The sequence below is a fragment of the Sarcophilus harrisii genome, chromosome 1, assembly GCF_902635505.1.
Source record: "Sarcophilus harrisii chromosome 1, mSarHar1.11, whole genome shotgun sequence".
NCBI lineage: Eukaryota > Metazoa > Chordata > Mammalia > Dasyuromorphia > Dasyuridae > Sarcophilus > Sarcophilus harrisii.
The window spans coordinates 18,411,923-18,439,829 of NC_045426.1; the positions used below are offsets into that span (position 1 = coordinate 18,411,923).

The 27,907-nt window shown below is 38.8% G+C and overlaps 3 protein-coding genes across 6 annotated transcripts in view; 1 reads left to right on the plus strand and 2 right to left on the minus strand.

Annotated features, from left to right (window-relative positions):
• Positions 1–13,270, plus strand: part of APPL1 (adaptor protein, phosphotyrosine interacting with PH domain and leucine zipper 1) — a 52,773-nt gene extending 39,503 nt beyond the window's left edge. Inside the window, exons 22-23 of one of the 2 annotated variants that reach the window (XR_004232072.1) lie at positions 993–1,241; positions 13,184–13,270. Coding sequence is in view for 1 of the 2 variants with exons in the window: in XM_031953055.1 (XP_031808915.1) it covers positions 993–1,142 (150 nt within the window). In the remaining variant the exon portion in view is untranslated. Of the gene's footprint in view, positions 1–992; positions 6,007–13,183 lie in introns of those variants that run through there. The other variant, XM_031953055.1, reaches the window with a different exon arrangement.
• Positions 6,397–20,045, minus strand: ASB14 (ankyrin repeat and SOCS box containing 14). Its single transcript, XM_012543538.3, has 11 exons — positions 19,945–20,045; positions 18,478–18,736; positions 17,528–17,582; position 17,497; positions 16,668–16,799; positions 16,426–16,584; positions 15,232–15,477; positions 13,182–13,353; positions 9,149–9,692; positions 7,651–7,804; positions 6,397–6,949 (listed from the first exon to the last, which is right to left on the minus strand). The coding sequence occupies exons 2-11, from the start codon at positions 18,597–18,599 to the stop codon at positions 6,771–6,773; spliced, it is 1,764 nt and encodes a 587-aa protein (XP_012398992.2). The 5' UTR covers positions 18,600–18,736; positions 19,945–20,045; the 3' UTR covers positions 6,397–6,770.
• A 1,403-nt stretch (positions 20,046–21,448) lies between these two features.
• DNAH12 (dynein axonemal heavy chain 12) overlaps positions 21,449–27,907 on the minus strand; it is a 133,327-nt gene continuing 126,868 nt past the window's right edge. For all 3 annotated transcript variants that reach the window (XM_031953093.1, XM_023498082.2, XM_031953085.1), the window contains one exon: positions 21,449–27,119. In XM_031953093.1, the coding sequence (XP_031808953.1) occupies positions 26,929–27,119 (191 nt within the window). In that variant the 3' untranslated portion in view covers positions 21,449–26,928. The remainder of the gene's footprint in view (positions 27,120–27,907) is intronic.

A 27,907-nucleotide genomic window follows, 5' to 3' on the forward strand; every position in this document is an offset into this window, starting at 1 on the left:
AATATACTGTCTTAATGGAGAAGTGATGAGGCAGGACTCCTGAGAATGGTGGGAAAATGGAGTCCAGTTATTTCAAGGACTTTCCCCTTTTTATACCCTCATACCCTTATGTAACAAAAACACTGTGCATGCACCCAGTATATACTAAGCATGTGGAACCACATAAATAACTCGTTATTGTGCATAGTTTACCACCTGGTTTCCCTCTGCTTCAATCACACCACAGCTTGTCACCACCCCCTGACTTCTCAGGAAGGCCGAGAGCCCTTAGGGGAAATGGGGACCCAAACCAGACATTGTCATCAGGTTCCCTCTGGGCTGAAGGGTCTTGTACTTCACCCAGAGCTCCCCCACTGTCTGTGGCCCTCTACATTCAAGTGTGGTGTCACCTTAAGAAAGAAGAGACACCAGTGGGGTGCTAGGACGTTTTTGGAGCACTTTTGAAATGGTCTTTAGGACCTGCATCCGTACTGCTGACAATCCTGACTTGGGAGAAGTCTTGAGTTTTTGAAGGATGCATTTCACTTTTTAATTGTTTGAAATTTAGCTCTTTTTAAGCTAACTAATAAATAAAGTGATTGAGTTGAGATACAACTCTTTTGGCAAAAAGCTGTCAGTCAGACATTCAGCAAGCATTTATTAAGCTGTGTGTCTGGCACTGTTCTTGACACTAGAGGTATGATTTTAAAATCAAAGTGGAATTTTAAAATGAAACTTCTCATAATGTTTTCTTTTTAAGAAATAATTCTAGGTCAATTGAGGGAGTTCCTCAAGTGTTTAACTGTTTTTGCAAGCAAAATAAGTTTAGAATACCAGTATCATGTAATTCACTTATTCCTAAGAGTTCTTGAAAGAAAGCCAATTCTGAAAAAGTAATTTTGGATTTTCAAATAGCCCCCTCATTTTAGCAGTTGTTATTTATGATGGCCATGTGGTTTTCTATTTGGTTATAGAGAGCCATGAAATTCATTATGATTTTTTCTTTCTACCAGGATTTAGAAGAACAAAGTCGATTAATAGCTGCCTCCAGTAGACCAAACCAGACGAGTGGAGAAGGACAATTTGTGGTCCTTAGTAGTAGCCAGTCTGAAGAGAGTGATTTGGGAGAAGATGGAAAGAAGAAAAAAGAGTCAGAAGCATGAGGTTATCCATTTTTTTGGTGGCCTTTTTCTACCATCAGAATCTCTTAACAGTTTCTGAGATAAAACAGCACAAGTTAAACAACCCTAAGAGGCATCAAGGTAGAGATTTTTTTATAGAAGACTGAATTTGCCAACCACATTTTACGGTTTTTTCCCCCCTTAAAATTAACTTACGGTTATTATAATAACAATAACTTAACACCTAATTCCACGTTTTAAAAAATCTGTCTGTTTACTGAAGTAGGTTGCTGCAATTATACCGAGTTGACTTTTTTTTCCTCCATTTCAAAACTTTTTACCTTGGCTTTGGAACAACTTTAGTTGTACAAACTAAAAGGAAATATTTATCCTTATGCTTCAGCTGTACATGGGGATACTATTTCCGTCTGCTGGAAGCAGGAAGAAGGTGTGTGCTGAACAGATTCAAAATCATTTGCATTTTATTGCAAAGAATCACTCATCCTTGTGAGACTTACATTACAACAGTGAATGTGCAATACACTTTGGAAAAGGCCCAGGACATAGGTTTTATGTGTATGGTTTTAGAGTTTTCAGGGAGGTGCCATTTAATCATAGAATGCATCATTGGCGTGACTTCATGGGATGTAATTACATCATGGTGTATATGAAATAGAAACCAAGGTTTCTCCATGTCAAGATGAACCTGGCTGTTGGCATGTGACCATCACATTCTCATTCTCAGGGTGGGACTTGAAATACTGCTGCAAAGTGGTAGTGGTTAAAGCTAGAAGATGTTGGGAATTGTGAAAGGATATCTTTTTGTTTAAATACATTTTAGATGTTGAATTTGGATAAGGCAAATTGGCCTTTGGTATCTGTTATACTCAGTGATGAATTCTATTTTTTATATCATATGAAATCATAATTTTCATTACAATTGAGTGACATTACAATGAAAGTTCTCAGCAATTATGTTTACTGATTAAGCAGAAATCCCTCAACTATTTGGGGATTTGTGCTCACTTGGAATAATTTCAACTGACGTTCTCCAAGTCTTCACAGCTAAATAACCTTCAGCTTCTTGCTATGTATGATATTGAATCGTCCATGATGGCAAATAACTAATTTATATAAAATGTCATATTTGCACTAATTATTGTAAATAATACTATTCTAATGAGTGGGAGACACATTCGTAGGTTCAAAAACATAATGCCTGGTATGTTATAGAAAAATGGAAAAAGGAAAATGGTTTTGGCTCATAGTTATAAGTGATAATTTTCTACAGGCCTCTTTCATATCAGATGTTTATTTTTTACAGTTATCAGTGTTTGAGACAAATAATGCTTCTCCTAAATTTAAGAATTTAATACAATAATGTAGCAAATTAAATGTTTTGGTCAATTTCTGAATTTGGTCAAAAGTTAGTTTCCAATAACAATTGGGAATTTCATAAGGGAAAATTTTATTCTTTAAATGCAACTTTTTTCCTTAAAAGTGAAGTAGAGGGGTTCGGTTTTGGCTTTCACTCTGTGTGGGTTACTGCTTTCTGTGATCATTAGAATAGGTGTCATCAGACCTTTCTTATATCTGTCTTTGTGTGCCAAGTGGAAATTTTGACTTATTTAGTACTTATTGGCGGCATTATGTTGGACCATCTGATTGAATTTGTTTGAGAATGATATGGCTTACTCTTTATATAGAGAATAGTATAAATGTCAACATGAACTAAATTCCTTCACTTAAAAAGTTGTTCTTTAATCATGTATAATGTATAAAATTTGCTCTTAAAGTCATTTATGATAAATAGTGCTTATTCTGCTTACGTCATAGATTTGTTTACATCATAGATTGTGTCCTTTTACTTATGTCAAATGGAGTCTCTATAACCAATAGGGAAGTTCTTTAAAAGCAAGGAACAAGGGAAAGCTTTAGCAAGAAGGGAAGCTAGTAAAAATAAGACTCTGTAGTAAGTACTAATAAAGCACTAATACAAACAAAGTGAGGAAGGCAGGCAATCTTCCTGTTTTTCTTGAGTCCCTAAACTAAGGCCTCTTTTGTTTTGAGGTACTGTCAATTTTAAGTTAAACCCATATTTAAATGTAAATTGAAAAAAAAAGTCAAACAAAAATATTTTTTAATAGTTACTATCCTGGATGATTCCATCCTCAGCTCTATGTAGATAACTGAGAGTTGGCTGTATGTTTGTTTCTGAGCATTGTAAAGGGATTTTCTCAATCAAATTTCTTCTACTTGACTAGTTGAGAGTTTCATTTCTTCTTGCCTAGATAATTTATAAACTGTTAACTAATTTTTTTTGGGGGGGGGTCTCCCTTCAGTCCCTTCTGTGTCCTAGAAATCTTAATGCACTGAGCTGATCACTTCATTCTTCTGTTCCCAAACCTCCCCATTGCCTCCTGAATCAAGTGTAGACTGCTGATCTTGGCATTCAAGACCCTTTACAATCTGATCCCAACATGTTTTTTCAGCTTTATCATGTACTGTGCCCTTATTCTATATTCTACATTTTAGTCAAAGTAGACTATTTTCTTATCTCTTACGTCTCAACCTGTCAGCGCCCATTCACTACCCCCAGCCAATCTGTATACTGAAGTCCTTCTGTTGTTCTAAAGCCAAAATTAAGCCCCACCTTCTCCATAAATTGTTTCCCCATCTCCCCAACTGAAAGTGGTCTCTCCGTCCATCTTACTCCTGGCACTTTACCTGAAACACTCCCTCCTTTCTATCTGATTTATGTGTCTTTCTCTCTCATGCTACATCCTTCATATTATATTACAAGCTCCTTGAGGGAGGGGTTCATGACAAAGATCTTTTTGCCCTCAGCACCATAGGTGCCTTGCATGGAGTAGGTGCTTAATATTTTTTATTTAATGAATCCTGCTAATAATAGGATTAGGATTTAAGGCATTTCCCCCAAATTGTTAGCAGAAAATTTATAACCCACCTACCTTTTTACCAAAAGTTAAAAAAAAAGATTAGAAGCCAACTATGACATTCTCCTCTCTACTATTCTCAAATACTAAAATTGCACACTTGTGGCATCTTTAAAATAGTGCCTGAAGTCAGTGTTGTGCCATATTAGAAGACCTCCACTTCATGGATTTTTATCATAGAACTATAAATTTAATTAGTGTTTTAAAAGGCCATTTTGATCTAAGTTTAAAAGATAAAGAAAAAAAGAGAACAGATGATTGAGAAATGAACACAATGCTAATATGAGAATTCTCATTTAACAAAAATCAACCTTTCCACAAATTTTGAAGTCAGAAGCATTTTATAGAAAGTTTTCTTTTAAACTCTAAAACAATTTAAGCACCTATTCCATTGCAGGGCATTGGATCATAACATTGATTTTGGTTTTGTTCTAGTTTCATTTAATAACTCCAGCTCGGATCTGCTTCATTTCAGGTGACCAAAAGAGCCCTGTTATGGTGAGCATTTTATTCCCAGTGGAGAAATGGTTCCTCACCTTACATTTATGAAACTTGATCCTCATTTCCATAGAGTTAAAGATTCGATTATTAAGAAGTAGCTGGGGGAGAGGCGGGGAATCAGAATTACATGTTTAAGTCATCACATTTGATTGTCTAAAACAATTTACCATGTATGTAAAGAGCTAACATTAGAATATGTCCATGCTCAAATCAAGTTCGTGTACAAAGTGACTACTTTTTGTAGTATATTTGGGTGATTTTGTGATGTGACATGGGCAATTTTTGTAATGCTAGATGGTTTCTTTTGTTGGTATAATTTTCAGCAGTTTTCAATAATTAAATCATGCAAAATTTCCCTTTAGAATTGGGATTGTATATAAGACAGTGGTGACATTGGGATTTTTTTAATATTGTAAAAATAGAATATTGCTGACGGGACTGAAGGTAATATGCCATTTGAATTTTAAATGTATAATAAAATACATGTTTTATATATAATTGGGGTTTGAAATAGGTGAATGGAATATAAATATTTGTATTCAATCTAAGTGCTTTCAAATGCTATACATTGTCAAAGATTTGGACTTTTTTCTTCTGTTTACAATTCTACAATTCCATGTATTCTCTTTTCAAGAATGTGATGGGCATTGAAAAGTTACCTCTTTCAATATTTAGATTTGACACACTAGGAGGCTTACATTTACCACCATTTTGATCTCATTATTACCAAATACTTTCTAAAGAATTGCCATACTCCAAAACAGTCAAATTCAAATAGAAACCACTCTTTGCCAGCCACATATTGACTTAGAAAACCAGAAATCAATATTATGTTGTATTGCATTTTTTTGTATATTTTGTTAAATATTTCCTAATTGCATTTTGATCTGTTTCCTGAATTTTGCTGGGACATATTTGACATCTCTGTTCTAAAGGATCAGATGGAATATATACACCAGCATACATCTATAAGTAGTATTGCTTAAATGATATAATTTTCACATGTGTTCTATTGATAATTTCTTCTAGTACTTAACATCCCATTCTTCTGATAAGAGTTTTATTTGTGTGGGCCAGTCCTCTATTTTATAAGGTTTGTAACTTTTGGAGGGGTCAGGGAACAAAGGGAATAAGAATTTTTACTTATATAATTTAACTAATAAAGACATTTCTATATTCTATATATATATATAACCTGACCCCATAACTTGAAAGAAAAAAATAGACTATCAATGCCAGTTATTGCAGCAGATGTTTTCATAAAATCCATCACTAAATTTACTCCTCCTAAAGTCGATGTGTGCTTGTTAAAGTAGCCTATGGTGCTTTTAAGTCCTATATCTGATAAACTCAGTGAGACTCTGTACATCATGTGACCATATGCTTCTGGAGGGTACTCTTGTTTACTAAATTGGGCATTGCCATTAAATTACAACTATGGAAAGAGATTGGTTCTCTGACATTTTATTTTTATATCAGAATATTGATGTATTTATTGCCTGAATATAAGCATAGCCAGATATTCTTGGGATGCATGTAAAATGTTTAATAATCTAAATTTCTACACATAGAAACTGGCGTTTACAGCTTTTTAGAGGCAAGTCACCCAACTTCATCCCATCACATTCATCTGCCAACATATACAGTAAAAATGTGCTAAAAATAAAAACAATTACAAGATAAGTCATCAAAGATTCCATTTTCTTGAGAATCCTTTCTTTACTAAAGTGCAAAAGTATATGGATAGTTTTGGAAAGATTTCAAGCGAGCAGTTAATTTGAGATTTTGAGGCAACGTTTTCCTTCCGCTAGGGAAGCGGTGTGGTAGTGAACGGAGAATGGGGCCTAGGGACCAGAAAACAGATTCAGACCCACCCTCTGCTCCTGCCCACACGTGGGACACTGGGCAGGCCTCCAGGTAATTGTGACCCCCATTCTCTTGCACTTATCTGCTTAATGGTTTTCCTGTCACTGCAGGGAGTTCACACATGAGCTCTCAGGCTGACAAATCCCTGATCTAAATCTATTTGTATAAAGCCATGATCAGCTCTACTTGTAAACGGATAGGTAGACAGGTGGGGTTCAGAACAGCTCAGGCAAGGGGGAAGGTTAATGGCCAATACATGCTAGAGAGAACCAGGAGCAAGACAATGTTTCCTGTTGTAAGGAATCTAGCTCCCACACCTGTGTCTTCTGCTCCTGAAGTACCTCAGTTACCAGGTCCCTGCCACGCATCCTTGTCCATAGAGGTCATATTCTCTAAAATGCACATATTCTTTCAGCCGATTGGGTAGTGGAAGAAATGACATGAAAACGGGGCAGCGCAGACGTAAGCGTCCCATGCATTTCCGAATCTTTAGACGACAAAGATGTTTTAGGGAACGAGGGTTTGCTAAAGTTGGGGGGGAAAAGATAGATTATCCCCAGAGTTAGTTGCTTTATCTTTGGATAAACATAGGGTTTGGTTAGCAAAGATGTAAGAATGACCTGACAATACAAGTTAGCGATTTTTTCTTCTTTAGCCTGATTTCTAAAGGAATATTGTTCAGTTCTCATTTCTGCCCACCTGGGTCAAGACTTATGGTATTGAGAAATCGGAAATGTGAAACCAGGTAAGTCCCATGTGAGACCTGGCTTTATGGTTTTCAACTTTATTTCCTAAGGACTTCACAGTAAAGCCCTGATGTCATTGCATTCTAAGGCCTAAAGATCACCAAGAAATGGGAAGGCAAGATAGTGTCTGGGAATAAAAGGATGGGAGAAGGTTCCCAGTGACTCGGTCTGTACAGTCTCCCCATGTTCTACACCTACTGAATCACTGCAATTATTCAGGTAGCACACCTCCCAGATGTAAATGAGGGTAACTGCTGTGACCTCAAAATTAAACCATAATTTACGTGGAAAGGGAAGAAATGGTACTTGGAGCACTCAATGTTACTTTGGGGTCTAGAGGAAAGTGGTAATAGCAATAAATCATAAATAGGGTTTTTTTCTACACATCAAATTTTCCACTAGGGAGATTGATGGCTCTTAATAAGATGGAAAATAAAAAAGGGGCCATCAATGCTTGAGCTGAAAAGCCCTAGTACTTACTCAGTACTGAGTTGATTTCTGACCATGATGTCTGTTCTTGGAGAACTCTTCTTAGCTTGGAGCAGATCTGAACTCTGTCAACATAGTCAAGCATGACCTGTATGACCTTCCCGGACAGGTGCTGCAGCCACGGCAGAGTGATCACCTCGCAGAACTGAGGAAGAGAATGATGGGATCAGAGTCAGTGAGGGTGGCTACTCTACAGAAGAGACTCTAAGGTACTGTCAGCACACCTGGAGTTTCTGGGCAAGGCAACACCTACAAAATGAAGTCCTGTCAGGGCTGAGAGGATAGAAAACATGAGCATTTACTTGGCGCACCAGCCCTGTCATAACTGGATCTCATCTTTAGACAGGAGCATCTAAGCACGTCGCCGTTCATAGGAAATCCCTCAAGTTAGATTCCTCAAGTGTTCCATGACAATAGTGCACATCATATGTCTTCTTGTTTTTACCTTGCCTGACTTTTTAATCAGAGGGATTTCATATGAGGTTTTCTCTTTATATCTTTCAAGGAATCTTAAGTAATTTTGATGTCAGATAGAAGCCATCTTTTTTGGAAGAGAGTCATCAAGTTCACATTTTTTAATACCAAATCATTGAAAGGGGCATTTAAAACAATGAAATCACAGATGGATCATGATAGACCTCACTTTTCACCTAGAGGGAGTTGGTTTTTAGTAACATGAGGTGAGAGCTGATCCCTTGGCCCTGCTCAGGCACTGCTGAGTGCACAAGTCTGTGGCCACACCATGGGAGATGAGGGAGGACTCCCATACACCCTTCGTATTCAGGGGAGTTTAGTACAAAGCTATGATAGAGCTCAAAGTTAGGGAAGTTAGAAGCTTCTTCAATAGTCAATGTGTCCTGGTTCTGTGTTCTGAGAGGGGCCCAGTCTATCCCATCCAAGAGGCATTGCAACAATGACATCCAGCCCGTCTTTGGGGAACCCAGGAATCTGCAAACAAGGTGGCTTGATTACCCAGTTCTGTCGGGTTATACTCTTCCAGAGGACAGCACCTTCTCGCCACTGTTTTAAGTGGCTTCTGACTTGCCTCTAAACTTATTCCTTGATCTTTGAGCATTGGAATTGGTTGAGAAATTAAAAGATCACAACCCACTTTACAAGCTGGTTGTGGCAATTCATGGCCCATTATTTGGCCTGGAGAGAACAGAGCGCATGTGCTGTCTCCCAAAGACACGTATGAATGTGTCTGCCTCACGTCCTAGTAAAGGGCAAGCAAACATCAAAGGTAACACGTGGGGGAAGGGTGCTCTGAAGTCACATGACAACTCCTGGCTGCCTCCCCTGAGCTATAATTGTGCCCTCTGAGAACCATCTCCGAAGGCAATGATGGAGGCGTTTCCAGCTGAATCACCACAGGTTCTGTGCGTATTTCTGGTGTGGACTTTCCATGCCTGTTTATAAAGACCATTTGTTTCCAATTAAATAGTAAGATTGTACACACATAAATCCACACAAGTCACTCGGTCCTTACCGGTGTATCTCGGATAACGGTTGAGGTCCAGCCTTCAAAAGTGTAGCGGGAATGAACTTTATCCCCATGGGGACAGTCAAAACACCGCTCCGTGTCGTACCCGTAGTTCAGCAGCAGCCTCAACATGATCTCGTCTTTGAGGGTGTACTGCAGCGCCGACGGGAAATGCATAGGGTTCACTCTGCAGACGTAGTTGACGTTGGCCCCGTGCCGGAGCAGCAGGCTCACCAGCTCGTAGCTGCCCATGCGGAGGGCAATCTGGAGGCAATTGACTGGGTCTTGATTGGGCAGAGCCCCGGCATTCAAGAGCAGCTTCACCGAGGAGACATCGCCATTGGATACAGCAAAGTACAGGACCGACTTCCTTTGGTCGTCGTAGTGCTTGCAGATTTTCTGGTCAAGCATGAAGTTGGCATCGAAGCCAGCTTGGAGGAGAAACTCGAGGCACTGGGCGTGGGCTCCAGCTGCCGCACAGTGAAGGGGGCTGATCCCACTGCTCTTAATGGCAGCCGCGTCAGTGGCAGGGACCAAAATCTTCAGTGCTCTGTAAAGAGAAAAGGAAAAAGTCCCAATCACTTCTCAGAATCTCCTCAAGTGAAAATTCAGTATCAGTCTGTGGCATATATCCAAAGGTAAGGTGGCCCATCTGGGCAGCTCAGTGGTGCAGTGGATATGGCTGTGTGACCCTGGGCAAGTAACTCAGTGCTGTCTGCCTCTTTTTCTCATCTGTAAAATGGGCTGGAGAAAAATGGCCAAGCACTCCAGCATCTCTGCTAAGAAAACCCCAAATGGGATCAAGCAGATTTGGACATGACTTGAACAATTGAACAAAAAAGCAGTCCCTTACCCTCAGAATGTTCTTCTTCCTCTAGTTCCTTCGAGACAACAACTCTGTGCTGACAAGTGTCAGTGCTGCTGCTGTTCTCCAGGTGTGAGTTTGCAGCATCTTTCTTTGAACATCCCTGATTCGGGTCTTAAACATCTTACATGGCCTCCCTAACCTTCAGGGACAGGGGAATCTTTTCCACATCAGAGCCAGGGTGACCTCTCGACCCCTAAGTCCAAAGATATCCTGTAGAGTTCCATGGCTATGGACCAGGATTGTCTCCTATTTAACGCACACTTTTACTGTTCCCTTCCTCCTGTGGCATTCCATTCCCAAGACCCAACTTCTGCCCCTTGTGGTGAGCCAGCCAAGCCCAATTCCTCCTTGGTGCTTACATCACTTCTCATAGAACTTCATCCTGCAGCTAGGATCATTCATTGACCATCATCCTTGAAATACTGGCTCCCCATCATGGCATCCTCCTGGAGGGGCTTTCCTAGGTCGTGGCCCCTGCTCCTTTGAGTTACAGATTGCCTTCAGCTTTGAAAATTACTGTCTCATCAATCAATCAAACGTTTAAAAAGCACTTACTATGCACCATTCATGCCTTTACTCACTTTCTGGAGTACTACCCCTCCTAGCTCCCTTTTAAATGTTATTTTTTTCCATTAGAATGTTTAATTGCTTGTGTTTCTACCTGAAAGGCTTCATCCAATGCTCAGCATGTACTGAGAACTCCATAATACCAGGCACAAAACCAAGAGGATTTTCCTCTCATAGAGTTCATGCCCAATTCATCGTTGGTGAGAACAAACACCGACTCCTGGCTAGTTACATGTCCTTGTCAGAATTTAGATTGGTTCATCTAGGGGAGGGGGTGGGGGGTGGGGTAAGAGGTGAAAAATTGGAACAAGAGGTTTGGCAATTGTTAATGCTGTAAAGTTACCCATGTATAAATCCTGTAAATAAAAGGCTATTAAATTTAAAAAAAAAAAAAAAAAAGAATTTAGATTGGTTAGTGTCTGTATCTCACATACAAGTTTTGGGGATTTTTCAATATCAGCCCAACTTCAAGGCCAAGAACAGCGGCTTGCAGCTGAGATAATGATTCCCACGTCAATGAATCCCCTATTGGGAAATTAGACTCTAGTTGCCATCGCTCCTGGCACAAGACTGCCTCCTATTTTAAACAACCTAAGTCATGACTAGTGCTGCATGTATATAGGGCAGATAATTAGTTCCTTCAAGACCTAACCCCAAGTCTTATCTCAGAAGGGTGCAAATGCATGAAGTCTGAAAGGTGTCTTGGAATACTATTTGAATTGACTTTTGTCCAAGGCTCATGGCCTTTCCCCTTGATCTGTCTAGGATTTTACAACAAAGGCATAGTTTGTTAACCTATAATAATCACCAAATCATGGAAGCAATTTCAACTCATGGTAATTCTTTGGATACAACCAAGGAACAAGCATTTCTGTCTTTAGGATCAATATTTGCTCCCCACTGACTTAGCGTGTAACCTACATATTTAATTGATGCTTAAGCAAACTATCAACTAACAGCTTTAAACATGGTACCCTTTATTAAACACATTCCATGTGCCCATCATGCTTTAAAAATTATCTCATTTGAACTATGGAGACTGAATGTGGATCAAAGCCTAAGATTTCGGTCTTTTTGTCTATTTGCATCGTTTTTTCTTGTGTTTTTTTCTGTTATGATTTTTCTTATATGATGAATATGGAAATATGTTTAGAAGAACTTCATGTTTAACCTATATTGGATTACTTGCCATCTTGGGGAGAGGGCAGAAGGAAGGAGAGGGAGAAAAATTTGGAACACAAAGATTTTGCAAAGGTGAATATTAAAAACTATCTTTGCATGTATTTAGAATAATAAAACCTAAAATTTATCTTATTTGATTCTCACAAAAACTCTGGGAGGTGGGTATTATTACCCTATTTAATAGATAAGGAAACATAAACAGGTTAAATGACATGTCCAGGATGACATAGCTAGTAAATGTTTGGGGTTGCATCTACCCACTGCACCACCTACCTGCTAGCTTTAGACCCATCAACTGTACCTCTAAAACCTTCAACAGTTTCTTGTCAGTCTTTTCCAGCATTTTTCCATTTATAGATCACCCAGAGTAGACCAAAATCACTAGGAGACCATGTTGCCCACCACTTTGCTTACAAGTTGCTGAAAATTTATCAAGTCCCCAGAAATCTTTTGGAAAATGTGCTCAAGTTGGAAGAGTTCCATCAGCTTGTTTTGGAAAAGTTATGTCAATCTCTGTCCCTATGGTTCCCCTTACCATCCCTATGGTTTTCTCAACCCTAGCTGACTGTCCATCACTCTCCTATGTAGGTTAGTTCTGTGGAGACAAGGACTGTCTTCCCTTTTACATTTGAATCTTCACTAAGGAACACAGTCCTAGGCCATAGTAAGCAGGAATATTTTTTTTTCATTCATTTGTAGCAGCCCTATGATGTCACTTTCCCAACATGCACTATATACTCCAGATTGAGTTCACAGAAGGCAATGACTACTTCTACAGAAACCTTAGCAGGTAGATATGCTTCCCAATATCCTTCCTATCAATTATCAGAAAGGTAATTTTCTTTTAGTCAATTATTGACTAAAATAATCTATGGCCAAGATGGTAGTTATGTTGAATTTTAATAAGAAACATGGCAATGTTTTAACTATCCTTTAAATGTGGAAATATAAGTTATAAGAATTGCACACTTGATCTATGTTGGATTGCTATCTGGGGATGGGATGGGGGGAAGGAAGGAGGAAAAAACAAGGTTTTACAAGGGCAAATGTTTAAAACTTCTCATATATTTTGAAAAATAAAAAGCTATTATTTTTAAAGTAATTATCCTTTAAAGTATTTTTTGCAAGTTTGTGACATTTATACTTTTGAAGTTATCGCAACTTAAAGCTGCACCCAGACTGCCATCCTATTTTTTTGTACTTATCTAGGTTCATGCAACTCTTTAATAGAAATATGCTCCTGGAGAGCAAGAATTTTTTTGTTTTTTATTTCTGGCATCTGGCACATAGTAGGTCTTTAACAAATGTTTGTTGACTTGAGCTGGACCTACTGTTACTGAATCAAACCGAATTGAACTGGAAACCATCATGGTAAAGCACACTTTTTGAAATTTAAATAATATTAATATTATTTGGACTTACAGTAAATGCCCTCGATCAGCAGCTACATGAATGGGCAAGTGGCCTGAACTTTTGGGGACATTGGCGTCTGCTCCATATTCCAGCAGCAGAGTCAGAGAGTCGGGATTTCCTCCTGCAGCAGCTTCAAGCAAAATGGATGAAGCATCTGAAGCCTGTGAGAGAACATTAGCCCCTGGGAGGGCAAATAAAATTTGACGGCTTTTGATGAAGAACCCCAAGTGTCTTTTTTGCAGACTCTCCCCATTATTAATCCTCATTACAACTGAACATCTATCATGGGCAAAAACTATGAAATTATAGGAGGACATTCACTTTGTAACTTTGAGCTCTTAACTTCTCTTTCCTCCACTTCACAACTACCCATTGAGAAGGCTAGTACCCATTGTACTTGTTAAGTCATGCAAAACACATTTCCATATTGGTCTTGGCACAAAACAAATAAATGAACAAACAAAATAAATAAGTGGAAAGCATAAAGTAACTAAAAAAAAACTTAAAATATGGTTTAATTTGTTTTCAGAGTACATCAATTCTCTCTCTGGAGATGGACATTTTTCATCATGTAACCTTTGGAATTGTTTTGAATCATTGTCTTGGTCAGAATAGCTAAATCTCATATTTAGATAAGTCTTCCCAAGTTTTTCTGAAGCCATAATGCCTCAGAGCACAATAGGATTCCATCACAATCTTGTACTACAATTTGTTTGACCGTTCGCCCAATTGAGAGACATCCCCTCAATTTCCAATTCTTTCCACCACAAAAGAGCTGCTATAAATATTTTTGAACAATTTTTCCTTTTTTCTTTGCTCTCTTTGGGATACATATCTGGTAGTGGTATTCCTGGATCAAAGGATATGCCTACAGACTTATAGCTCTTTGGACATAGTTCCAAATTGCTGTCCAGAATGATCAGACCAGTTCACAACTTTTTCCCTACTTTTTCTATATCCTTTCCAACATTCGCCTTCTTCCTTTTCTGTCATAACTAATTTCATAGATGTGATGTGATACTTTAGAATTGTTTTAATTTTCATTTCTCTGATCAATAGAGCATTTTTAAGTGATTGTTGATAGCTTTGATTTCTTCTGAAAGCTGCCTATTATTCTTTGACCTTTTGGGGAGTGGGTCTTATTTTTATAAATTTGGTTTACTTCCCTGTATTTGAGAAATGAGGTCTTTATCAGAGAAATTTTTGTCCCAGTTTCCTGCTTTCCTTCTCATTTTGATTGCACTGATTATGAAATTCTGGGGATGCAAAGAGAAACCTGCCTTCAGTCAGCTTACATTCTAATTGGAAAGGAGGCAGTACCATGGACAAGGACTGAGTGCCAACTGAATGGGAGAAGCAGAGTTGAATATGAATTAGTGCATCCTTTCCAGATCTCAGATTCTATTATTCCATGATCTGTTTTTAGAAGGATGAATAGAGTTTGAATAAGGAGAAAGATTGGAAGAAGCTATATAATAAAGTTAACCCCAAGCAAAAAGGGCGTGCTAAGGAGGAGATGCCAACTTCGAGGAAATACAAGGATCTTCTGTTGTTTCAGCATTCACTTCATGATATAAGCCAATTACTGTGCACACAAAAATAATTCTTTTCCATTATTTTCATCCGGTATTCACTACTCATGTGGCCATAGATAAATCTTAGTTGCTTCATTTTTAATGGGCATGGGGATCAATCACCAGGTACCTACGAGGATCTGTAAAACAGTTTTCTAAGCACTGAGAATGCAAATAGAAAAGGGGACATCCCTGCCCTCAAGAACCTTATCCTTCACAACTCCTAGCCTAAGAGATTGTAACTTGGGGGATGATAATTAGAAAGTGCTGATGGCTGTGTCACTGTGGGCAAATCCCCTACTCCTTGCCTCAGTTTCCCCATCTGTAACTTCCTTCTAGCTCTAAATCTAATAATTGGATCGGGCCTCCTAACTTGGGGACCCCGACTGGGAAAATCATTTTATTTCTAGACCTCTACCCAGTCCCAGAGAGGTTGAGATAAGCACCTCTGGGTGGTGGGAGTCTCCACAGCTGGAATTGCTTACCCTTTTGTAGTAAGAGTTGCATAACTTCCGTGTGCCCACCCTGGGCAGCAAGAGCAAGCGGTGTGAATCCATAGGTGCTCTGTGGGTCAGGCTCAGCCCCCGAACGCAGCATGAGGTCCACCAGGTCGCTCCTGCCCAGCCGGGCGGCCTCGTGCAACGCGGTCCTCTTGTTCACACAACGCAGGTTGACTTTGGCTCCAAAGGTAATCAGCAAGGAAGCCATGTCGTAGGAATGGTGTTTGATGGCTAGGAGAGCATGGAAGAAAGAGGCTGAAGGAGCTAAAGGTTAGGAGAGCAAACAACCTTCCCTCCTTGTCAGGACTCGGTGGTTTACCCTGTTTGGAAAACCAAATAAAGAAATTTTGCAAAATTCTCTTTTCCAGATACTGGTAGCTAGTGGTGGGGTGGATAGAGCACTGGCCCAACAGGAAGGCCCAGATTCTTACTAACTGTGGAACTCTGGGCAAATCACTTAAGCTCTGTTTGGCTCAGGTTCTTCACCTGTAAAACGGGAATAACAGTTTATAAGGAGAGAAAATATAACATATTTATGAAAAACTTTCAGTCAAGTGCTTGGCACATAGTAGGCCCTATAAAATGCTTATTCTCTCCCCTCTAAAACACTTCCACTCAAGTCCTTCCCTAATACGTGGAGACAACATGTTTTGACGATTAAACCAAGGTCCTTCTGAGCTAGTAAGACACTAAACATGATCCAGGTGTTAAACTGTGTGTCTCATCCAAGGGCCAACTAAACTAAAATTGGAGATGCTTGTCTCTAAGTTCAAGAGATTTAATTAAATTAGGACCATTGGAGATAGAAAATTTAACTTGCACTGACAGTACCTTTCTTACACCTCTTTCTTCTTTTGTCCATCACCACTTCCTAGTAGTAGTAGCTTCAACCCAAGACTTGTTCTCCCTGCCCCACTTTGCAGCTTGGAAGTTTGGAGGGCAGAAATAATACTACCCCAGCCGTCCTCCCTGATCAGTGTATACTGAGCATTTGACCCAATACGTGTGCTTTCAGGGTCTAGAGGTAAGGAGGGGTTTGTTTCTATTCCCCAAAGCTCCTTTCCAAAATTCATCAAAAATCCTTCACCAACATCAAGAGTTTTTACCCCAATTCCCATTCACCTCTGGAGCGTCCAAGTTGGGCCACATCTAATCTAAGTACAGGAGGTTTGCATTTACCCATGAGTAAAGGAGAATGGCCTTCTTCATTCTGAGTGTCAGGGTCGCAATTATTGAGAAGAAGAAAACTGGCGTTTTCCACGAGGCATTTGTCTACCGCCAAGAAGAGTGGCGTCTCACCTTTCCGAGTAGTTCGCTCCCACAGTCTGGGCTGTGAACCTGAAAGACCCCGTTGGATAAAAGCGATTAATCAACAGGGGGGCTCCCAGGAGTGGGAGGGAGAGGCCAAGGGAAGCAGCTACCTTTCAGAGTGAGCTCCAAGATGTGCTTGTTTAGCTGGGCTGCCGCGTGGTGTAAAGGGAGCCAGCCTGCCTCATCCACCTCCTCAAATGCTGAGACGTGCTCAGACAGCTTTGAGAGAGCATCTTCCTCACCTGTAGGAGGCAAGCTCACCTTTGGCATGGGGGGCCAGGACTCACATTCCCTCCCCTGAGCAGACTCGGCCCATTTGGGTCCTGTAGTTAGACCCAGCTGTCTGGACCCATCCCATTCCACCTACTGGAGCAAACTCCTCGAGCTGCATTTTGTTAGACTCCCCTCCAAACAAGTAGTTGATGAATATTGAGTGAATGGATTTGTTAAATGACTGTTCACCAAGTTAGCCAATTGCCTTCCATCCACAAGGTATACAGGAGGTGAAAAAACGGAGTGTGGTTATCAATTTTCCATGGAAGGTCCAACAAGTGGGGCCACATAAAGGAAAGGCTTTGGAATCAAATGACGGGTTCAAAGGTCTGTCTTTTGTCTTTCTTTGTATCTCACTTAGCATAGTATCTGGCATACAACAGGTGCTTAAATAATGCTTATTGCATGATTGGATCTACTACTTACTCTCTCTGTGACCTCAAACAAGTCACAACCTCTCAGAAGCCCCTTCCATCTATAAAATGTGGATTGTCTTTAATGTTCCTAGGACAGCCTATGTTTGTCCAAAGCTTTTGAGGCATTCTAAGAGCCCAGAAGATTAATTGATCCTCCTTCCCACCATCTTGCTTGGAGAAATAACTTCTTTGTTGTTCCAAAGGGAAAGATAAGTTCCTTAAATTACTAAAATCAACTCTTACCATAAACCCTTGAGGGTAGAATAAGGAGGGTACTTAACTGTCTTGATTGCTTCAATAATCTTCTTATATTCCAGGCTCAAAGAAGAGTGGAGACTACATGGAAATTTTAAAAAGAAAGAAAAAAATTGCTACTCCAGTGCGAACACAATAAAGTATGGAACAAACTGTGGCAAGTAGAGACTAAAATGCACATACGGGTGTGTCATGACCATTTACATCAACACACCGCCAATGATTTTAAGCAAGAATAACAAAAGGAAAACCCAAGCCAGAAGGATGTCTTAGATCTGACATATACTAGCTGGGTGATCCTGGACAAGTCACTTAAACCCTTAGAGAGTTTTTCTTAATCTGTGAAAGAGAAATGATCAATTATTCAACCCATTCTCCAGAAGGTTACTTGAAGAAGGTGCATTGTTATGTCATAAAGAATGGAGACAGGTCCTGTGTTTTCACTAGTTTAGGGAACTCCAAGGGGAAATAAGTGCCTCCACTAACACTATAATTTAACATCTTAGACCAGAAGTTCTTAACCTGGAATCTGCAAACCCTTTTTCCCCTTGTGAATTAAAAAAAATATATTTTGATAACTGTATTTCAATAAGATTAATTTATTTTGTGACGACAAAGTGATTATAATGCTTAACACATGCTAGGGGTTTTACTAATGGACTAATGCTGTGCATTTTATTTTATGCATTTTAATACATGATTCTGAAAAGGGGTCCTTACATTTTACTAAACTCCCAAAGAGGTCTAGGACACAAAAGATTAAGAAATCTTTGAGTACTGAGACAAAGTGTGACTTGCTTAGGGTCTCACAGCTGATGTGTGTGAGACAAGGGATTTGCAGCCTGTTCTTCCTGGCTTTGAGGCTCTGTACATTGCACCAAGCTTTCTCTCATTCACAATTACATAGAAATATGATCTATCACAAACATTGTCATAAAGAACACATTCAGCGTCTCTCTAGTGGGGACACCCTTACCTCTCGCTCTCCTCCGCATGTTGTATGGTCTCAGGCTTGTATATATCCTGTAAACTCTGCTGAATGACAAACTGGGTGTCAAAGTCATCGTCCAAGTCTTCATCATTGATGTAATTATTCATGTGATGTGTGTGTTGCTTTAAACCACAATCTAAGCGATGTTTAAATTATTCACTTGTTTTTCTCAGTTGTAAACTCCAAATTACAGCTGCACTGGAGAAAATCGCCAGAGGGGCAGAACTGATTACTGAAGAAAATGCTGAAAAATAATTATTTTTTAAAATTTCATTTCATTACACAGTCTTTCTGAATTGATTATTTCCTAGTTTTAAACCATCAGAAAACATTTACATCCATACTTCCAAAGCAGGGGACACGTAATGATCATTAAATGAACATGATCATTTAGAGAATCACAGACTTATCAGAACTGGAAAAAAAATTTCAGTAAAGTCATTTGGTCCAGGCAATACCTAGACAAGAGACCTTTTTATAACATCACAGACTAGTGGTCATCCAGCTTCCGCTTGGAAGAAGTCCAGTGATGGGGAGTCTACTATTTCCCAAGACACATCCCTTCCACTTGGATAACTCCGATCCTCAAAGAATTATTTGCTTAGAGTTTGCTCAAATCTATAACACATACACACACACATACACACATGTATATCCCATGCATTTACACACACATACAATATCCCATGCACTTACAGTTACAAAAAGTTATTTTCTATTAGAGACGCTAGAAAATAGTATTGGATTTAAATTTAGTCTCTTAAAAATTCAGGACGTAGAGCAATGTAAATTTTTTCAGTAAGAGCTGGATTGAGAACCTCATTCACTCTTCCATTCCTTCCCTTTCCTGTATTATAGCAAGCTGAAAAGAGAAAATTCAGTAACAGTTCCAGGCTGAGGTTGCATTGGGATGGACTGTTCCTACTCCTGGTGTGGACATTTCCTCCACCAATGCACAGCAGTTACTCATCTATATTCCTAGTAGATCTGCGTGAGGGCACCCAAGTAACTTGTCCAGTGCCACATAGGATATGTCAAAGTCAGGGAGCTGAACCTGGTCTTTCTGACTATGTTCTATACAAGGTGACCTCTCAAGAAGGGGATGGAGGGGAAAGGGGGACAAGCACATGTTAGTAAGACACTAAAAGCATTGAAATCTTTAAGCCCAATGATGAATAGAGAGCAAATCTTTTAGCACCTGTAGCATCCTCTCCCAGAATGCATTTCCTGTCCCCAGAATGTTGAGAATTTGTATATTCCACTAACTTAAAAAAAAACCACTTAAAACACTTAATAACACTTTAAAAAACAGCACAAGAACAAGTAGACTCACGAGAGCATAAAATCAGCCTCGCTTCTTCAAATCCGAGGCATTATAGGAAATCCTGCAATCATTTCAGCTCTGCTTAGAAAAAGAACTCGCTATACACTCAAGCTCCAGTCTTTTTTTACCTGTCCTTGCATCCGTCAAACAAAACTGAAGTTGGAAATTTTAAGAACGTAACCAGCTTGAAGATTTTCATTGACACCCAAGCAATCTTCCCTCTCCTACAATGCTGTGAATAGCCTTGCTATAAATACCTAATCATAAGACAGCCTGGCAATAGATTGGCTTTTCACATGTGGGCTGGCTATGTTTGGAAACACAAACAAAAGACAAATGGAAAGGATTTAATATCTTGGCCTTTACTGGCTAAGAGAACATAAAAATGGAAGTCCTCATAGGAGAGGAATGGCCCCTCTACCCCTCTCCAGCCCTTCTTTCATTTCTATTCCCATCCAGACCCAAGTTAAAATTATCAACAAAACCTGCTTTGACCCGAGTTATCGGTTAGCCATCCTGACAGTTCAAGATGCATTAGGCAGCTGCTTTCTTTGGACTGTAATGCCGACCTTATGGCGTTCTGGGGAACATGAGGAATGAGTTTAAAATAAACAGAATATTTAAATGTAATCTAGTAAAATTGGCATTATGAGATAAGACCAGATGATAACGTGACTGATTAAAAATTATGTAGTTTGCAGGATTATGCAATGATCAACTAGACTTGGTTCTTCTCAGTGGTTCAGTGATCCAAGGCAATCCCAATAAACTTTGGATAGAAAATGCCATCTGCATCCAAAGAGAGAACTATGGACACTGACTATATACTATTTTCACTTTTTTTTTCTTGTGGTTTTTCTTTCCAAACATGATATATATGAAAACATGTTTTAAAAAAGAATATACTTGGGTCAATCTGCCATCTAGGGAAGGGGGTGGAGGGAAGAAGGGGGAAAATTGGAACAAAAGGCTTTGCAATTATCAATGCTGAAAAATTACCCATGCATATATCTTGTCAATAAAAAGCTTTAATAAAAGAAACATTCAGAAACTAATCACAGGTAGGTAGATGATAGAAAGATAAATATAGAAAGATACTGATAGCAGTAAGATGTTGTTCTCAGAGAAAAAAAGTATAATCATATTGCTTTCCCAATGTGACATTTACTACTCTATTTAAATTTAAATTTGTGTATCTTTATCCTATCCCCCTCTTTTGAAGATATATTTTATGTCATATTATCCAGGAAGAAGGAGATACTTTAAGGAGCTAACTTTTAATTAGATGAAAAGCCTAGAAATTCATCTTTTGTAGTTCAGTCATTTCAGTCTTGTCCAATTCTTCATAATCCCATTGGAGTTTTCTTGGCAGATAGTTGGCAGAGATTGGCCATTTCCTTCTCCAGCTCATCTTACAGATGAGGAAACTGCGGTAAACAGGGTAAAGTGATTCACCCAGGATCACACAGCTACTAAGTTTCTAAGATCGGGTTCTAAAGTCATTCACTGTGCCATCTAGTTGCTTAGCATTTGGAGTTGATAGAGTTTTAGTATTAATCTATTAATAGATTTAGTATTGCAATGACAAAACCTTCTACAATTCACCAGCCCTAATTATAAAAGGCTGCTTTGAAAGGAAAAAGTAAGCACACGGTTATGACAATATCAAGACTCTTTCTTCAAGGGTACAGACTGACCTGATATAAACATAACAGGGGAAAACTCCTTTATCTCTGTTTTATTCCAAAAAAGAGTCCTAAATAACTTATAGTATGAACAGTAAATCATATAACAAAGTTCCACATTAGTCACAAGGTATCATTATCCAGGCTCAGAATTAACCAGGTGGGAAAATTTCCTGTTCAAAATAGAAATGGCAAAATGGGGAAATTGAGTCAAAAGGATCCTCTAAACTACACAAGATTGTCTCTTCAAGTTTTCCAGGTACAGTCACATGTAACAATCCCCAGATTGGGCAGCATGTGGCCTTTCCTTTGAATGGTAGACTATTTAATGACAATTCAGAAAATCATTCCCAAAAGCTAAATTCAGAACTCAATCCCAAGAGGTTTCACCTGAAATACCAAAACTTTACTAATCACAACATATGGTTCTGTTATTATTGCTTTTCTCATGCTGTTGCAATAACTGTTAACATTAAGCACACATGAGACCTTCGCCTTACCTTATTTATTATTTTTAGTTTAAATGCATCCTGGAACAGAAATCAATATTTAGAATTTAGGAATAACCACATTCTGGAACTTCACATAAACAGTGAATACATGATCATTCATTCAAAAACTCAGAAAAATGTTGGCTACTATAAGTTTCCAAATTAAATGATATCTCTGTTGTCTATTAACCCATAAAACAAAATAAAATCTTTAAAATTAAGGTCTGCTGATATTAAACTAGCTCAAACAGGTAACTTTAATATATACTATTAATAGATATAATTTTATGATTTCTACAAATGATTTTGATAATTTCGAGACCCCCTACTCAAATTAATCAGTTTATTCAATTTATTGTGATGTAATGTTATCCGTAATTGTGTTAGTGAATTAAGCAGAATACTTTTAAGTTTCAGTTAGTTATATATGCTATTGCTATTAGAATAAGAACTATGAATGTTTTTTACAACTATTGATGACTATATTTTTATTTATCATCTGGATTCATGTTGTTAATTTCTGTATTACTCCCACACACACCCATACACATTCTGTAACATCTATAATAACTTCATTTGTTTCCTCACTCCTATGAATCCCAGTAGTCCACTCCTACTAATCTTTCATTCAAACCTACAACTTCCTAAGATACTGTTCATCAAACACTAGGAGATTTATGACTTGTTGAAGAACTACAATATTGCTAAAAAGGGTCTTATAACCTTTGGAAAGTCCCTGCTGATATGACCTATGATCTGTAGAATATTTCGTGACTTATGAAAGGACTATTGACAAAATGTTCATGATTGATGGACATTTCCCTTAGCCAAGCATAACTGCCAGTTAATTAAGCCAGTTGCTTAATTAGCCAAGCAAGAATAGAATTGACCAATTAGTGAATTACAACAGCCCCTTCTATTTTTAGTATTCTCCCCAAAATATAAAAGTAGCTAAAGGGAGGGTTTCTGAACATGAGTAACAACTTGGACCCAATTAATTATTGACTACTTATTCTTGGAGTTCTCAGTGACTTTTGTTGTGCATCAGAATTTTCTAGTCCACATGATGGCTAAACATAATCGATCATTCAGATAAAACTCACTCTTTACTCAAACTTTTAAGTCCCGTCCTCCCAACCTTTTGGCTAGGAGAGATCAATTGCTTTAGGACTTTCCAACATGATGCAGATCCAATAAGATCTTAAGACCTTGGCCAAACAAAAGCTCCCAAGGAAACTCACAGACAAGGTGACAAAGCCTGCACTACATTTTTTCCAACATTGTGTTATTATCCATTGTGAAGCAAAACAAAGCTAATTAAATACTTAATAGTTTTCAAACATTATTTAACAAACCAATTCATAATCTAACAATATTCAGATAAAAAGAGAAATTAATTTTCTAATGATACAAAAATATCACCATCTGGGCACTATTTTCCAAGTTAACAGCATTTCTTGCGTGATTGTTTCACAAAATTTGCAATACAAAAAAAATCAGAAATCTAACAACACATAAGTAATATGTATTTTTAAAACTAACGCAAAACTTTTTGCCTTTCAAATAATTATCGATTCAGTTGAATCCAACTTCCAAATCTTCTTATGTAGAAAATCACCTCGACTATCAATTTGACATTTTATATTAATTGCATTCAAAAACCCAGTATAGAATAGTTACATGTAATAAAAATAATAGCTAACATTTACATAGCATTCACAATATGCCAAACAAGCACTGTGCTAAGCACTTTACAATTTTTATATCATTTGATCCTTACCACAATCCTGGGAGGAAGGTGTATTTACTATTCCATTTTACAATTAAGAAAACTGAGGTAAACAGAAGTTCATTGACTTTCTCAAGATCACACAAAGTAGTTAAATTTCTGAGGATGGATTTGAACTCAGGTTTTCTTGATCGTGGCATTTTTCAAGCATATTTCCTTAATGCTAAATATCAAGCATCTTGCACTAAGTTCTCATTTACCACAATTATCCTAAAAGGAGAACAGATCTCACTGTAAACGAGACCATAACTTAGTTTCAGGACAAATTTCAACCAAATCAAATCTGTCTTTACAACCACAAATAGTTAACAATGAAAATCTGAATTTTCCCAAGAGCCATTCATTAGCTGTCAGCATCTGAGATTACAGACCCGCTGTTTTCCATTAGCTCATTGTCAAAGATTCAGCTCCCTCTTTTAGAACTCACAAGAACTCACTCTACCATTTCTCAAATACTTCCATACTTGCAATTTATTTCTATGGTTTCCATCTGGCAAAGGTTATAACTTTTTGAAATTGCTCATAGATACTTCTCCAAAAAGTTTCTCACGTCCTTCTCACTGAGATAAAAAGCCTTCTCAGATCTTTCCCAAACTCCAAACCCTTTCAAATTTTCCATTCCCACAATCAATGCAAAAGGACTTCAACTTTAAGCTTCCACCTATTTTCCTTTTATCTCTGCTAGCTTAAACCTTCTCTCTTGTACTTCCCCTCTACTTACCCCTTTCACTTTGACTACAGTCTACCAACTTCACAATTAACCTTCCTTTTTAACTCCGATTCCACACTTCATCTTACTGTAGTTACTTTTGCTTAAACTCATTTCTCAATCATATTGTAATTTAACTTCACTGAATCTTTCCCTTATAAATTTCCACCAATTAATCACTAAACTTTGACTTCTCGATTTGTATCGTCTATTTCAATTTAGGCGATTTAGCTACTAAATTATCTAAACAATCTCATTCTGTTGAATCATTTCAAACTAGCTTAATTCTGTTTTGGTCCCCATTTTTGGTAAAATAGTTTTTTTAGTGAAATCTTCCTCTTCCCAGGAAAAAAAAATTGCAAATATCACCCTCTAGGAATAGGAACATTGTTTGCCTGTAACCTTAATCCTAGCTACAAATCTCCAAAAATCCACTAAGATTTTTAGCAATTACAAAAACCCGTCAATCATCATTTGGAAATTTATAATAAAAATATATTTTAATGACAAATTTAGTCTCTAGTTTTTAATGCCATAAACTTACACAAACCAAGAAAAATGTTTTTTTGTCCCTGCAATTTTCAACCTAATCACCCTTGTAAAGGCAGAGAAAAATTATCTCCATTATCCCTCATCTCCCATCATCTTTCAGTCATTAATTAGCCTGAAAGTCTAATCAAAAGGGTTGGTGGAAATGTTTCTGCTTAACGGCGTGGAGAGCTGGGAGAGCAGCTATATGTGGGACTTCTCTGTCACCCTTCTAAGCATCCTTTCTGGTTTGTTTGCTGCAGTCTTTACTGGTGATTAGACATTGCCTACAAGTTCTCCAAAGGAAAGTAGGCCTTGTGCCCACCAGATGCCATCCAGAGGAGAAGCCGCCATGGACGGCTGCCCCATTCGAGTTTCCCTCCCTGAGCCAGGCTTCTCCTAAGTGAATGAGGGGAGAACATCTCTGGATGCTGGAACACCTGGGTCCCCGCACCACTGCTGACACCTCTTGGCACTGGGCAGGGACCTTGGAATCAGTTTTTACCTGTGAAATAATAGACAGGATGGTCCGTAGTGCCTGTCCAGCTCCAAATCTACAATCTCGTAATTTCCTTTACAACAAATACTTTGTGAGGGGTTAGATTTTCAGCTGTAGAGAATGGTGGCTTCAAAAGCATCAGGAGAACACGGGCTATCCTTGCTCCGGCTTTCAGTTGGGGAAAGTAGGGATTGAAAAGCAGAGGAAACTCCCGTTTCTGGGTCAGTACTTTCTAGTCCAAGAGAATTACCTAGAACATTGACTTGTACAGGGTCACACAGCCTGTGTCTTGTTCTTTTGGGGACAGCGCCCTGTCCACTATACCCCACTATTAATATATAATATACATATTGTATATATGACATATGTAATATATATAATATGTAATAGCCCTACTACAGACTATTAATGCTTTGTTTTTCACTTGAGGAAAGCAGTAGGGAAAAAAGACGCGCTCTTTGCTCTGATGGATCAGTTCCTCCCACAACCTCCATTTTAAGGACGTGCCCAGGACAGCTGCCCACACGTCCTTCCCTCTCAGGCTCCACTCCTGACTCTCCCAACTCTCCCACCGTTCCTCCTCCCTCCACCATGAGCGCCTTCTCGGCTCGCTCCCATCCTGCTTTTCAGCTTTTAAAATAATGTCTTCCATCAGAATCTAAACTCCTTGGGAGCAGAAAGTAGCTTTCTTTTTCACTTTTCCTCATCTCCCCAGCGCTTAGCATGGTCTCTAGCACATAGCACTTAATGCTTGAGAGCGATAAAATGTGAGAAGGCTTCATAATTACAAACGAGTAATGTCGAGGAAAGGAAAATGGGGAAAAGACGAGAGCAAGAGGAACAGAGGCAGCCTGTGTTCTCCACTGGTGTTTACGAGATACGAAGGGAAAGTGAGGAAATCTTCTGCAAACCGAGGAGACTTTGTAATGAACAGGAAGGAGACCATGGATGGGTGGCAATCTGCACCACTGCAGGGAAGACCTACCTAAGGGAGATCCAGGATCCACTCGAGGACTGAATGATGGAATTACCACATCTAGAACAATGGCAAGGGAGAAATAATTCCAGTTCATTCTCTTTCATCAGATTCTTTCTTGTATACATGCATACACCATAAATAGAAAAAAAAAATCGACTACACAAAAGGAGGAAGGTAATACTTTTAAAAAAATAATAAAATTTCTTTTCACAATCAAAGTGTGATGTCAGCAAGTTTATCTTGCTCATCACGTGAAGTCCGGATTAAACAGTGGTTTCTGTGGGGGGGAAAGGTTTCTATAAATGAAGTCTTTTTTTTTTTTAAGTGCCCAGGAAGGGCCCTGAGACGCAGGTTCTTGGAGGTGGCGGCGTCTCCGGTGGCTCTGAAGACACGCGAGGGCCTCAGGTGTCTCGTGCTCTGGATCTATCTGGCCTAGTCATCCAGCTGACAGAGCAGAGCCACCCCACGCTTGATCCAGTGCTGGACAGGGAGGTCTGTCTCTAACATCATGGCGATGACAAAGTTGGTAGAGTGGCCGGTCGTGGACAGGGTCCCTTTCCGCTCACTTGTCTTGTAGAGGGGACACGTGTAGGCAATGGTCTTCAAAATTTTGGACTTCTCAACTAGAAAAATGAGAGAGGTCTGTAAGTATTCTAAGAAAACAAACGCCAGCGATCAGTGGGTGAAGATCATTTCTTCCATGAAAATCAGAATAGAGAAAGTGGACCTGCCTCAGCTCCCACAGCTGGGTAAAGACTAAATCACCGACTCCACTCCGCCCCTTCACCTCTCTGCGTATCTGATATCTGATTGGGATGTGGGACTTCATTATTCTAAATGGAAGGGAGAAGGAGAACGGAACTCCCTCCACAAAAGCAGCTCTTGCCATAGTTCTCCAACTTGAAGCTTTGGGAGCTTAGAGATTAAATAACCTTCCCAGGGTCCCCCAGCTAATCTGTGTCAGAGGCATATGTCCTCATGTCCGAAGCAACTGATACACACACATATATATATAGTACAAATCCAACCTCAGACACTTAACACTTCCTAGCTGTGTGACCCTGGGCAAGTCACTTAACCCCAATAGCCTCAGGGGAAAAAAATCTTCAAATTAAAAATAGTGGTTTTAAGGGGGAAAGTAGCTATAGAGACTATAGTATAGTAACTATAGAGTTGATTGTTCTGAACAGAACTTTTGACATGTATGAAGTACTTTACATTATACCAGATGATTGAGATAGCAATTCTGTAAGGTGAATTTTATTATCCTTTGAACTTTATTATTTCTGTCATTTCCTTTATCTTGGCTTTTTTTTAACAGTAGAACTTAATTTCCATATGGAGGCACTTGCTTATATAGATTTTCAGCTTTTTTTTTTTTTTTTTTTTAACAAGCACTGGTTTAAGGGCC